Genomic DNA, 14,749 nt, shown 5'->3' with positions numbered 1-14,749 from the left:
CTTGAGCATACAATCTAAAGTCCCTAACTCGCATTCACGCATATACATACTAGGGCCATTTTAGACAGGAGCCAATTAACCTACCGGCATGTCTTTGGAGTGTGGAAGGAAACTGGAGTACCAAGAGGAAATCCGCACAGGGAGAACATGCAAACTCCAGTTAGGTGGTGCCGTGGCTGGGATTTGAACAGACGGCCATAGTGCTGCTAGGCAGAAGTGCTAACCACTTAGCCACTGTGCTGTATACTGATCAAATTTTGTCTATTTTCTGCAGAAGAGGATGCAATTCACTCTGCAAATGGCTCAGCTAGCACCACCCGGCTCAACAAACTTCGATCAGAAGATCAAAGGAGCTGGGCAGAAAATTGCAGGCTGATCAATTACTGTAGCCTGTTTAGAGTGGATGGAGGACTGTTAGATTTACTTTGTGCCGCCTACAGGTGAAACGGAAAGTCTATACTATCTGTAGGGCAAACCAGAAGGGTTAGTTCACCTTTAATGGCCATTTTATGGAAAATCCCCATGCATTCTTGCATCCAACACATTACCATGCTCTGGCTGTTCAAATAATTGCTTCTGTCCCCCTCCATACATGTAGGCTGTATGCGGCCCTTCTGAAAAAAACTGTTAGGTAGTTGACAACCGTCTGCAGTTAAAACGGACCGCATGCTAGAGGCGCTGTGGCTCATTTAAACATCGTACATGGTTAGTGTTTTCCCTGCTACAGAGGGAGCACATTGAACGAGCCGGGGTGCGCACTTCATACATCCAATCCATTCTGCGAAAGAAGGGGGGGGGGGGTCGGCTTCTAATGAGTTTTTTTGGGCAGGCTGCACTCAGCACTTTACAAGAGTTGTGTTGCTCTCCAGATCACCAAGTGAAAGCAATGGGATAAAAGAACTAATGCAGCTACCACATCTAAGGTTTGATGAGCTACAATATATTACGTTTTTGGGTTTAATACGGCTTTAAGTCTCTCACCCTCATCAATTCCAGATTATATCTCCCTCCTAGATTGTAAGCTCCAAGGAGCAGGGCCCTCCTATCCCTCTTGTATTGAACTGTATTGTTGCTGTATTGTCTCCTGTTATATTGTAAAGCGCTGAGCAAACTGTTGGCACTATATAAATCCTGTATAATAATAATTAATATAAAATAGAGAGTGAGTTGGATAAAAGGGCGATCCCTGTGTAATGAGTTTATCACAAGGGTTGAACTGGGAACTGGAAGCTGAGTTTGTGTTTTTTTCTTTGTCTGAGAAGAAAAAAGAAACCGGTTGGTGAATCTACCTGCTAGCGTGCCAAAACTAAAATATCTATCTGTCTTGGGTTGACTGCCTTGAACATATACATCTCAATGTAGTAATCTGCATGACATTCAGTTTGTGTCAAAATATTACTTTCAGTGACTTCATCTTTAATCTTTTTTTTCTTTAGACTATGCGAAGACACAGAAATGAAGTGACCATAGAGCTACGAAAGGTAAGTCGCAAGAACATATGCTACAGTGAAAAAGCTCCCAGAATTTTTAAATTTAAAATAATATATATATAGCGAAACTGGTAACAATGACTGACAGAAGCAGGAGCCTGAATTTGTGACATTTGGTCTTCCTAGTCGAAATAACAATTTATAAGCAGTCACTTGTTGCAGTTAAAAGAAGTAGGGCTCCATCGACGACACTGGGCGCCATTCAGAGAACACTTGCATTTTTATAAATGAATACAAAGCATCCTGTGATTGGGTGAAATGGAGAATGCAATGTCACCCCCCCCCCCCCGCCTCTCCACCTCATCCAATCCAGAGATCATTTTTGCACCGATTGTGAAAAATGGAAGGTACTCTGAATTGTGCTTAGCAAGAAACCCCCTGTGTGGCACAGGATCCAAAAACTAACAATCACTGTAGCAGTGGCTTCCATGGGAATTGGCTTTAAAAAACTATATTAAGTTTAGAAGGATTAAACTCCTATGTCAGGTTTTTGTGTTTTTCTTTTTGGATTCTGTTAGGACCGCTGTCACAGAAAAAAGAAGCAAGGAAAATATCTCCAAAATTTTCATGCAGATGACAGAAAAAATCCGATAGCCGTTCTAGCTTTTCCTTGCTTAAACGATCCTTGACTGCCTCTTATAGGGACATAGTCAGCAATACATACTTCAGAGGTTCTAACCCTTCACCATGCTATATAAATCTAATTTCTGATGGAGTTTCACTTGAAGCACAATACAACCTGGTCAAAGGCCTACTGAGGCTGTAATTGTAAAATGTAAGGGCATCAGCATATTAAAGAGGCCACCCCTGTTCTCTTACCTCCTGTAAGTATTTTGCCTTTTAGCAACAGAGCGTTGATTGGCTCAGGCTATTGCATTTCCCTCTACCTTATTGAGTGCTGCTGTGCTGGCGATTACAAGAGACTGAGATCAGAACCGATGTGATTTAAGGTGGTTTCACACTGCCCAGTGCCCTTGGGTTTTGTGCAGGTTAGCTGTGCTTTCCCCTAGACTTCTATGAGGTCCCGCGGTTTATCTGTGGTTTCAGAAAGTGCACCAAAGATGCAGCATGTAGGAGTTTTGGTACACTTTCTGAAATCGCAGGACTTCATTGAAGTCTATAGGAAAGGTGCAGTTAACCCGCATAAAAACTGCAGGCTAGCTGCGCTTTAGCAAGAGGCAGTGTAAAGTCGTCCTTCGATACATACATACAAAACTGAAATCAGTGGTATGGATTCCAGCTATAAATGTTAGTGGTGCACCGAAATGAAAATTCTGGACTGAAACTGACAATCAGCTGGTCTGTCAAGAATCATTTCAGCACATGCTCCCATCTCCAACACATTCCCAGGGAGTGCCCACAAAGATGGGCCTGGCGGGCCACTTCCAACCTACAGGATCCCATGCACACGCCTTGTTTGCCTTGTGGTAAATACGCCCCCTGAGTGTCCCCATCATCTGATGTCTACTTCCAGCAGGATAATGCACCATGTCACAAAGAGCAAATCATCTCAAACTGATTTCTTGAGCATGACAATAAATTGTGTACTCCAATGGCCTCCACAGTCACCAAATCTCAATCCAATAGAGCACCTTTGGGATGTGGTGGAATGGGAGATCTGCATCAAGAATGTGCAGCCGACAAATCTGCAGCAACTGCACGATGCTATCATGTCAACATGGGCCAAAATCTCTGAGGAATGTTTCCAACACCTTGTTGAATCCATGCCAAAAAGAATTAGTGCAGTTCTGAAGGCAAGGCAAAATGGGTTACTAGCAAGGTGTACCTAATAGTGGCCAGTGAGTGTGTGTGTATAATATATATATATATATATATATATATATATATATATATATATATATATATATATATATATATATATATATATATATATATATAATCAGCATAAAGGAGTACACCCCAACAAATTTGTCAGCCTTTCCTTTCAGAATCAACATTTTTCTATGGGACACTATGCTATAAAATGCGGGCCATTGATTACAAACAAAATTTGTACGCACAAAAAGTATTTTTCCCAACAACAAATTCATCCAAGACCATGTTGCAAAAATGAATACATTCCAATGAAAATCTTAGGAGCAAATATAAATTTAAGACAAAATCCTAATTAACAAGAATTCAACTACAGGTGAGTCTAATTATTCATTAAACAGGTGTCTAACACAGTTGATTATAAAAGGGTGTTACTAAGGCTGGCCATACATTATACAATTTTCTGTGCAATTTCCTTTTAGATTTAGCAAAAAAGCATATGAGGTCAAACCTAAACAACACTTTCAATTTTATTCAATTAGGCGGGCCCTTGCAATACATAATTGAAGGTAAATTTAAAGGAAATTGTACAGAAAGTTGTATAATGTATGGCCAGCCTAACAAAACCCCTTCCCATTTCATGGCACCACATGAAAGAGAAATGACACAAGGTCCGAGAGAAAATTTCTTTACACAAAAAAGGTGAAGGCTGCAAGATGATCCACATAGCTTTACTTACCAGTTAAAATACTGTAGCAAAAGTGATGCAAAAATGTAACAAAGATGTAACTGCAACCGTCTCACAGAGATGTCCAGGCCGTCCACGGAAGTTAACACCTCGACAGGAGCGTCTTCTGTAGAGGGGTGTAGAAAATCGTCAGGCAAGTTCACTGCAGTTGGCTAAAGAAGTAGAAAGCCAAACTGTGGTGATTGTTTCTTGTGACACAGTATGGCGCAGACTGCAGAGCAATGGCATGCATGGGTGTAGTCAACAAAGGAAGCCTCTCCTAAAGCCCAAGTACAAAAAAGCCCGCCTAGAATTTGCCAGGGCCCATGCTGAAAAGAAGACTACTGGGACTCTGTACTCTGGAGTGATGAGACCAAGAACTGCTCTATATTGAAAGAGAAGATCTTGGTCGTCGTGCACTTTTCCAACATGACAAATGATCCAAAACACACATCTAAGGCCACAGTAGCATTTTTGAACAGGGTGAAAGTGATTTCAGTGGCAAAGTATGTCTCCTGATCTGAACCCAATCGAACTCCTATGGGTAATTCTAAAGAGACAAGTTTAGCATCACTCTCCATCCCGCATCCAGGCTCCAAAAGAGGTCGTTCTTGAAGAATGTAAACAGATCAATGTTGCAATATGTCACCAACTTGTTCATTCCATGCCTGGAAGACTTGGTGCTCTCCTTACAAATCTTGGAGGTCATACAAAATACTAGATGGAGTAGTTTTTGTGATGGGGTGTATTCATTTTTGCATCAATTAGAGTAAAACTGAATATTTTGTATGCTGAGCTATGTTAACCTTAATTTCATGTAATGAGCTAAACAAATGTTCTATAAAACTCAGTTTTGTCAATTTTGTAAATTGTTCTAGTCTTCATTGAGATATTGATTAAAATCTTTGTTTTCAAAAGGTGTGTATGTATGTGTGTATATATATGTGTGTGTGTATGTGTGTGTATATATATAATATATATGTGTGTGTGTGTATATATATTCTTTAGCTCACCCCCTTTTTAAAATAATTTTGTTGCTTTGCAGCCTGCAATGAATTTTATCCAACTTATAACATCCAGTTGAAAGCTAGAACACCAACATATCAGAAAATTAAAAAAAAGAATAACCTTCTAAAACAGAATCACTGAGTTGGAAAAAGGATCACGCCCATGTGTCAGTATTTTGTTGAACCACCTTTTGCTTTAATTACAGCCTTTAGTCTGTTGGGATATGTCTCTACTAACTTGGCACATCTAGAATTTGCAGTATTTGCTGTCTCTTTGTAGAACTGCTCAAGTTCAGTTAAATTTTCATGGTGACCATTTTTGGACTGTAGTCTTCAAGTCATTCCACAGATTTTTAATTGGGTTTAGGTCTAGGTTCTGACTAGTGCTCTAGTCCCTGCTGCAGAGAAACACCCCCCATAACAGGATATTACCACTTCCATGCTTTACTGTAGGAATGGTGTTATTTGGATGGTGAGGTGTTTTGGGTTTCCTCCAGACATATTGTTTAGTGTTGATTCCAAATCATTCAATTTTAGATTCATCTGACCAGAACACCTTTTTCCATGTGGCCTCAGAATATTCAAGGTGTGTTTTGGCAAAGCTCAGTCGGGACTGTATGTGGCCTTTCTTGAGAAGTGGCTTTTTTCTTGCATCCTTCTTATATAAGCCACATTTGTGTAGAATTTGTGATATTGTTGTCACATGCACACAATGACCACTGTCATAAATTCTTGCAACTGCTTCAGAGTTGCTGTAAGCCTCTTGGTAGCCTCTTTGACCAGTTTCCTCCTGGCTCTTTCATCCAGTTTGGAGCGACTTCCTGATCCAGGGAGGGTCTGTGTTGTACCAAATACCTTCTACTTCTTAATAGATTTCACTGTTGTTTTTTTTTTTTTTTTTTTTTTTTTGTATCCATCGCCTGTCCAGAACTTTATCCTGGAGATCTTTTGACATTGATTTTTAGTTGATTGTTTGCTTCAGTTTCACTATCAGGGACTGAAATGCTCCAGGAAAGCTTAATCTGAGCTTATCAAAATGACTACAGCTAATCAGTTGAAAGTCAAATGGCTTTGTGTGCCATTGAGAAGGTAATTGGTTACTCCTGATTGAGTTTAAAGTCATCTTTAGGAGTTGGGTGATCCTTTTTTCAACTCTGTTTTTGAAATGTTTAATATTTTTTCTGACATGTTGGTGTTTTATCTTTCACTTGAGTGTTATAAGTTGCACTGAGTAAATACAGTTGGATAAAACAAACTGTCTGTCTTCATTTCAGGCTACAAAGCAACAAAATGTGATTATTTTAAAGGGGGGCATTCTTTTCAATACCCACTGTGCTGCACAATAAATTAAAGGATACATTCACTTTTTTTTTGTATTACGTTTTGTTGCAGGAGCCTGGAAAGCATTGCACCACTGATTAGCAGATTGCTGGTGACATTCAGGACTTCTGTAGACCTGTCAGTATATTTGCTTTCCCGCACGAGCAAGTCAATACACATACAGGAAGAATCGGTGAACTACCATAGTGCTGTGGTAGTTCACTAAGAACTACAGGCCAACAGCTGCTAAGGCTGTTGAAACTTGTCGTTTCCTCATTCACAGAATGCTTTTTTTTTTTTTTTCTTCTTCTTCTTTACAGCAGGAGGAGAATGTCTCCCACTAGCTGTCAGAGTGGGGGCTGGTCCTTTCATTACATGTTACACCCTGAATATGAAAGGTAAAAAGTCTGCATGATTGGCACCTTTTTTTTTTTTTTCCTATTGGCAAAACACTGACAACCCTGTTTGTGGCCGGTATATCGGTGCATCACTAATAAGTAGACTTTTAAAGCAGACCTCTAGTCAGATATTGAAAAAAAACAAAACAATTAGCTCATTAAAATAAAAACCAGCGTTTGTTGAAATACATGGCTTCAACACTGAGTTGTCCCCTACAGTACTTTTTTTTTTTTCTTCTCTCTAACTAGATTTCCTTAGTTTTCTGGTGTGAATGATGGCTGATGCATTTTCTTTGAGCCCAGGTTTTCATGGACCTGGTCCTTGCCTGTGGCTAGACTGTAAAGGAGAAGCAGCACAGTGGTCTCTTAGCGTGTTCCTTGTCAGCACATCAAATGACTGGCTACTTCAACCTATTACATTCTGTGCTCTGTGGTATAATATAGCTGCTTACACTTGTTGCTTTTCAAAAGATAAATTTAGTGTATTGAATGCACAGTTGCATTCAAAACGCTAATAAATTGCATTTTAAAACCATTAAGTCTGAACTCCAAGCCGATATGTTTTTCCATTGCTGTATTTGTGGTGTTGCATTGCTGAAGCCCTGATGTCACCATAGACCTTACTGTCAAGTAACCAGTTCCTGTTTATCTTTCCAGAACAAAAGAGATGAACACCTTTTGAAAAAGAGAAATGTTCCACAAGAAGAAAGTTTAGAGGACTCTGATGTTGATGGAGACTTCAAATCTGTATGTCAGCCTTTTTGCCAATTTTTTATTTTTTTTTTCTAATACTTGATCACATGATTTGATTTTTAGGCATATATGACTTATCTGACGGATCTAAAGCTGGGTTTATAGTTGGGTGTGTTTGTTTTAGTTTTTGTTTTTTTTTACCACCTTAATACCACCATATGTGTATATATACAGCCTTGAGTTGAGATGGTTATACCGGGGTCATAGCTGCAACCCCTTCCCGTGCCACTTCCTTTTCCGGGCTTTCCTGTCTCACACGTGACCAGCTAAATCTGTTGCTGTACAGAGTGAGAGGCACTTCTGATGTTCCTCTCCCTGTGTGATTTCAGAAACTGGACACAGGATTGTGCCAGTTTCAGTTAAACGATGCAATAGTGATGACCAAGAGATCACCTTACCCACCCGAGGGTGTGTGTGTATGTGTGTGTGTATATATATGTATATCTATATATCTATATATCTATATATCTATATATATATATATATCGTATTTTCCGGCGTATAAGACGACCCCCTACTTTTCCTGTTAAAATTTAGGGTTTGAGCTATACTCGCCGTATAAGACTACCCCTCTTCCAACGCACAACAAATAAAAATGAAAAAACATCAGATTTCATTTCAATATGGTATGCTATTTCAGTATGGTATTCCAATGATGGGGTGCTATTCCTCCCACTGACACCAATGATGAGGCACAATTCCTCCCACTGACACCAATGATGGGGCACTATTCCTCCCACTGACACCAATGATGGGGCACTATTCCTCCCACTGACACCAATGATGGGGCACTATTCCTCCCACTGACACCGATGATGGGGCACTATTCCTCCCACTGACACCAATGATGGGGCACTATTCCTCCCACTCATACCAATGATGGGGCATTAATCCTCCCACTGACACCAATGATGGGGCATTATTCCTCCCACTGACACCAATGATGGGGCACTATTCCTCCCACTGACACCAATGATGGGGCACTATTCCTCCCACTGACACCAATGATGGGACACTATTCCTCCCACTGACACCAATGATGGGACACTATTCCTCCCACTGACACCAATGATGGGACACTATTCCTCCCACTGACACCAATGATGGTGCCCCATCATTAGTGTCAGTGTGTGAGGAATAGTGCCCCATCATTAGTCAGTGGGAGGAATAGTGCCCCATCATTAGTCAGTGGGAGGAATAGTGCCCCATCATTAGTCAGTGGGAGGAATAGTGCCCCATCATTGGTGTCAGTGGGAGGAATAGTGCCCCATCATTGGTGTCAGTGGGAGGAATAGTGTCCCATCATTGGTATCAGTGGGAGGAATAGCGCCCCATCATTGGTGTCAGTGGGAGGAATAGCGCCCCATCATTGGTATCAGTGGGAGGAATAGCACCCCATCATTGGTGTCAGTGGGAGGAATAGCACCCCATCATTGGTGTCAGTGGGAGGAATAGCGCCCCATCATTGGTATCAGTGGGGAGAATAGCGCCCCATCATTGGTGTCAGTGGGGAGAATAGTGCCCCATCATTGGTGTCAGTGGGGAGGAGGAATAGTGCCCCATCGTTGGTGTCAGTGGGGAGGAGGAATAGTGCCCCATCATTGGTGTCAGTGGGGAGGAGGAATAGTGCCCCATCGTTGGTGTCAGTGGAGGGAGGAATAGTGCCCCATCGGTGTCAGTGGGGGAGGAATAGTGCCCCATCATTGGTATCAGTGGGAGGAATAGTGCCCCATCATCGGTGTCAGTGGGGAGGAGGAATAGTGCCCCATCGTTGGTGTCAGTGGGAGTAATAGTGCCCCATCGTTGGTATCAGTGGGAGGAATAGTGTCCCTTCGTTGGTGTTAGTGGGAGTAATAGTGCCCCATCGTTGGTATCAGTGGGAGGAATAGTGCCCCATCGTTGGTGTCAGTGGGAGTAATAGTGCCCCATCGTTGGTATCAGTGGGAGGAATAGTGCCCCATCGTTGGTGTCAGTGGGGGAGGAATAGTGCCCCATCATTGGTATCAGTGGGGAGAACAGTGCCCCATCGTTGGTGTCAGTGAGGGAGGAATAGTGCCCCATCGTTGGTGTCAGTGGGGGAGGAATAGTGCCCCATCATTGGTATCAGTGGGAGGAATAGTGCCCCATCATCGGTGTCAGTGGGGAGGAGGAATAGTGCCCCATCGTTGGTGTCAGTGGGAGTAATAGTGCCCCATCGTTGGTATCCGTGGGAGGAATAGTGTCCCTTCGTTGGTGTTAGTGGGAGGAATAGTGCCCCATCGTTGGTGTCAGTGGGAGGAATAGTGCCCCATCGTTGGTGTCAGTGGGAGTAATAGTGCCCCATCGTTGGTATCAGTGGGAGGAATAGTGCCCCATCGTTGGTGTCAGTGGGGGAGGAATAGTGCCCCATCATTGGTATCAGTGGGGAGAACAGTGCCCCATCGTTGGTGTCAGTGAGGGAGGAATAGTGCCCCATCGTTGGTGTCAGTGGGGGAGAGGAGCGGCTGCTCCTTCTTCCAGTTCGGCCGCTCGATTTTCGCGGGGCCGCTCGGCTCCGCCTCTTCGCCGGTGATTGGTCGCCTGTGTGCCTTTCCAGTGCTGGCGCCCAATCACCGGTTAGGAGGCGGAGCCGAGCGGCCGCGTGACCATCGAGCGGCCGAACTGAAAGAAGGAGCAGCCGCGCTTCCTGGACCGGATCGTCGTGGGACCGGAGCCAGGTAAGGTACAGCAGCCCCTCTGCCCACCCCTATACTTAGTGTCAGTTGGAGGAGGAGGGGGGGCGGCGCCGCGCCGCCCCTTGAAAAAGTGCCGCTCTGACACCAATGATCGGCTCGCACCGGCGTATAAGACGACCCCCGACTTTTCAGAAGATTTTCAGGGGTTGAAAAGTCGTCTTATACGCCGGAAAATATGGTATATATATATATATATCTCTATCTGGGCAGCACAGTGGCTAAATGATTAGCACTTCCGCCTGGCAGTACTAGGGTCGTTGGTTCAAATCCAAACCAGGACACCACCTGCCTGGAGTTTGCATGTTCTCCCTGTGTCTGCGTGGGTTTCCTCCTCGTAGTCCGGTTTCCACCCACACTCCAAAGACATGCTGGTAGGTTAATTGGCTCCTGTCTAAATTGGCCCTAGTATGTGTATGTATGTAGTTTAGGGACCTTTTGATTGTATGCCCCTTGAGGGTTAGGGACTGAGGTGAATTTACAATATATATGTGTAAAGTGCTGCATAAATTGACTTCGCTATATAAGTACCTGAAATAAATAAATTATATAGATGGGAAGTACTTAAGGCTTAAATGTGTTTTTAATGAATGTAACTTTTTATGCTTCCTTTGCAGCAAAACGTAACACTAGAAGCAATACTACAGGTATGTTCAATTTGTTTTATATCTGATTTTTATTTTTTGACAAATACTTAAAGCCATATAATACAGATTAACATGCTGACAACACATACAGTACATGTAGTGAAATATGCAGGGATATGCTTCTGTAAGTAAAGCTCATTTACAGCATGGGTTTCTGGGATGCAGACACTCTCTGCTGCCTGGTAGCCAATGAAAGTCAAAGCATTTTGTTTGTGTGGGGATAAGCCCGCTCTAGTGATTAGTTCATTACTGTAAATTTCTGGTGACCTTGCTGCTAGTCTAGCTGTCAAATCTCTAATGTGTACTCCCTCCTTTTCTATACATTACCCACCATCTGATGATGTAGCCTTGGTCCAGTGATCTTACCACAAACGTGGACCTTGATGGCCTGGTGCGTATGTGCAGAATGGAGACAAGCCAGCTGAGTCCATGTCAGGAGATCACTAGAGTAGGGTTAAAGGTGAAGTAGTATAGGTCCAGGCTGTCTGCAGTCAGGCAGTTAGGGGACTAGATCTTGAGTGCATTGAAAAGGTGCCATGATTGGGGAACAAGAGCTTTAACCACTTAAAGTCCAGACACTTTCACCCCTTTCCAGTCCAGGCCAATTTTCAGCTTTCAGTGCTATCACACTTTGAATGACAATTGCACTGTCATGCAACACTGGACCCATATGAATTTTTTTAGAATTTTTTTTGAGACATATAAAACTTTATTTTAGTGATATTTATTCACCACTGGGATTTTTTTTTGCTATATAAATAAAGTTCAAAAATTTTGAAAATAAGTGTTTTGCAAATCTTTCTTCATAAATCTTGGCCAAAATGTATTCAGCTATCTTTTTAGAAAAAACAAATAACCCAAATTAGTTTATAACCAAAAATGTATTTTTCAAAATTTGTTTTACTTTTTTTTTTTGTTTAGTATACTGTCACCCTAGCAGTACAGTGTCACCATAGTGACACTGTATTACTTGTGGGGGGTGATGAAGATTTATTATTTTTTTTTTTTTACACTGATTGCTTTTATACCCATAAAGGCTGCAAAAGCAATAATTTCTCCTTCTCTCTGGCTGCATTCTTGCAGCCATTGAGAAATACTGTGAGAGCTGTGATTGGTCACAGCTTGTCACATGGTACAAGGCAGTTGTGAATAACCTTGTACCATGTGACCTCTGTGATCATTCACAGATTTCACAAGTAGTAATCAATGATGTCAGAAAGTGACATCTTGTTTACTACTTTTTCATGTGATCACCGATTTAGCCAATCGGTGATCACAAGAATCAGGACCTCACGCGGTGCCGCGCACTCCCAGGGCGCACGCACAGGCAGTGAACGCGAGTGACCTTTTAGAAACGTCAACCCGCTTCGGCAGCGTTCCTGTCCGGCCGTTTATCTACATGGGCCAGACGGGAAGTGGTTAAAGTACCAGAAATGTATGTAGCTGCTGCATGTAGCCTACCTTAGTTTCAGTTACAGCTATCAGAATAGTATGGTTTTTGCAGTTTGTGTTCTGGTGGTTCATGACGCACTATAATCTTAACATTAATGACAGAGCAGCAGTTTTCAACTGTTCAAACTGCAATCATATGTCTATTGCAATAATATTAGCTCTTCAACACTGAACACTTGCTGAGTGGAAGCCATGACAATATTTCGAAGGGCGATTGCGGTTCTTTGACAACTGATTCAAGGCAGCAGTATTGCAATACATTACAATAATAACACACACTGTAAGCAAGGATTAAACAAATTCTCAGTTTTTTATAAATGTGATTTGTTCCTCTTATGTTCTATTAAACCTGCCTCTGCAGAGGGCTGGCCAGTGACAGTGGCGGTGTTCTTTTCCTGGTGGCCTGCTTGATGAATTGCCTGAATGTAGGTGTAATCTAGCAGCCAGCAAACAAAGGAAAAAACCCAATCCCTGATGAAACTCCCATGGCTGTATTGTCCAAAACTATCCAGCAGTGTTCATTAATTGCTTTCAAAATCATGCCTTACTATTTCTGTAGTATAAGAAATATGAAGGCTGTCATTGCAGATTTCCTTTAATCAACTGGGTCACTGACCCAATAACAAGCATGCCACAAGTGAAGTCAAACTCCTGATTTGCATTCTTGTACCAGGCCAGCAACTAATACATTATGAAGTTAATTTATCAGCATTACAGCAAGGCAGCTAGCACACTCAGGAGAAGTTAGCAGTAACAGACTACATGTTTTAGTTCAGGCTTTACGTAATCAAGGAAACAATTTGTAAAAGAGAAGCAGAGGTGCTTATTAAATTGTGGTTTAAAGATCACCTAAACCAAAGTTTGTTTTCTTTTTCTTCCTGCCCCCCCTATTTTATTTTCCGTTGCCATTCTCCCAGTAGCACACTTCCTGTTCTAGGGTGATAATGTTTACTCACTGTAATGTATCAGAAAAATGGGACAGGACAAAAACCTCTGCCTCTCTCCTCTTCTTCATAACAGAGGGGTGGGGTTCTGGAGTCCTTGGAGATGACTAGGAACAATGTAAAAGGCAGTTATCAGCGGACAAGGTTTCTGGTGAGATTAGTCAGTATTTCTTTGCACTTATCAAACCTATATAAAAGAAGGCTTTTAATGGTGTCTTTTTAACAAACCAAAAGAGGCCAAATAAGTTAAACCTCTTGTACAAAATAGATCCACATGGGATCCATATCCACTGACTGAGGAAAACAATGTTACCATGAAAACATGCGGTAGAGTCTAGTTTGGACAATTTCAGTGCCATGAATGATCATTTGAAACACTATAACCACAATAGATCATATTGATTTTAAAGGAACCTCTTTGTACATATTCCTACACCTATGACGTTTGTATTTTATTTTATAGAATGCAACCAGTGATAATCCAGCAACCCAGCTTAGTGCTGTACAGGCGGCAAGGTAATACAGACCACATTTTTGCTCTGCATGTTGTTCATTGATTAAAGACTTTCATCTTACCCCCGAACGTTGCTCCCCCATCCACCCCACTTCAGTCTCGGGGTTCTTCTCACCAAAGGCTTGTATTTTTTTGAATTTTGGTGCTGCTGTGCAGGTTGATCGATCTGTGAATGGAAAGACCAGAGGAACTGATTGATCTCAAAAGTTCAGTGCATCACCACACTTGTAGTCCATCATTTATTGGCTGTAGCCCCATAACTGAAGTTATGAACCTGAGGTCCATAGCTAGGTGAAAGATTCTGCAGGAGCCTGCGCTTTACCCACAATTCGCTTATCATGGTTGCAGTGCTTGGCAGGCTCCTTCGCAGAAGTGTTATAAATGCACATTTTAATTGTGGGTGCTTTGATTACAGTTTTGCAAAAGGTGCAATTTGCCTTCAACAGTCATGCAGCTGTTAAAACTATGTGAACCTGTTAACATTCACATGGTGGAGCGCATGTTAATTTTATGAATCACTTTATAATACCCCTTGCCGTAAATAAAATCTGTTCCCATGTGACTAAGTCTAGGCAGCATAGATTCTGGTCTTTTTTTGATACTAGCAATTATTGTGGGTGTTCCCTACAGGTTCCAGACAGTCAACTGATATCATTTAGATGCCTCTGCTTTCAGGTGCACAAAAGACCTATCGTCAATAGTTTTGATTTTCATATTTTCAGTAGAAACTGTTGCTGGCCGCTTGACTTGATTAGGGATGAGTTCAGCCAAATTTGAAAACCTATCCCACCACAAGCTGTCACTCCACATGGCCAAATGTGAGTGGTCAAGGCATTCCCCACACCATAGCTGCACCTATGCAAGGGATTTGAACATGGAAGGGAATGCCTCAGCTGCTTACCATTGGCCCTTTGACGACTTCCTGGCAGGATAGCTCAGTTAGGTTAGAACTGGGATCCGAATACGCCTGAGCTCATTCCTAGTATTTATCTGTTTGCAAATTATTCAGCCTC

General features: G+C 42.1%; 1 protein-coding gene across 1 annotated transcript in view; it reads left to right on the top strand.

Annotated features, from left to right (window-relative positions):
• The window catches only part of KPNA3 (karyopherin subunit alpha 3), a 78,145-nt gene that overhangs the window by 33,634 nt on the left and 29,762 nt on the right, over positions 1 to 14,749 (top strand). Inside the window, exons 2-5 of the mRNA XM_089654382.1 lie at positions 1,437 to 1,481; positions 7,373 to 7,462; positions 10,797 to 10,826; positions 13,686 to 13,738. Coding sequence (XP_089510508.1) covers positions 1,437 to 1,481; positions 7,373 to 7,462; positions 10,797 to 10,826; positions 13,686 to 13,738 — 218 coding nt within the window. The remainder of the gene's footprint in view (positions 1 to 1,436; positions 1,482 to 7,372; positions 7,463 to 10,796; positions 10,827 to 13,685; positions 13,739 to 14,749) is intronic.

This window comes from Staurois parvus, unplaced genomic scaffold (assembly GCF_062004578.1).
Source record: "Staurois parvus isolate SC_StPar_1 unplaced genomic scaffold, SC_StPar_1.0 ptg000761l, whole genome shotgun sequence".
In the NCBI taxonomy this organism is placed as follows: Eukaryota; Metazoa; Chordata; class Amphibia; order Anura; family Ranidae; genus Staurois; species Staurois parvus.
The sequence above is the reverse complement of the archived record's forward strand: the minus strand, read 5'-3'. Positions and strand labels throughout refer to the sequence as shown.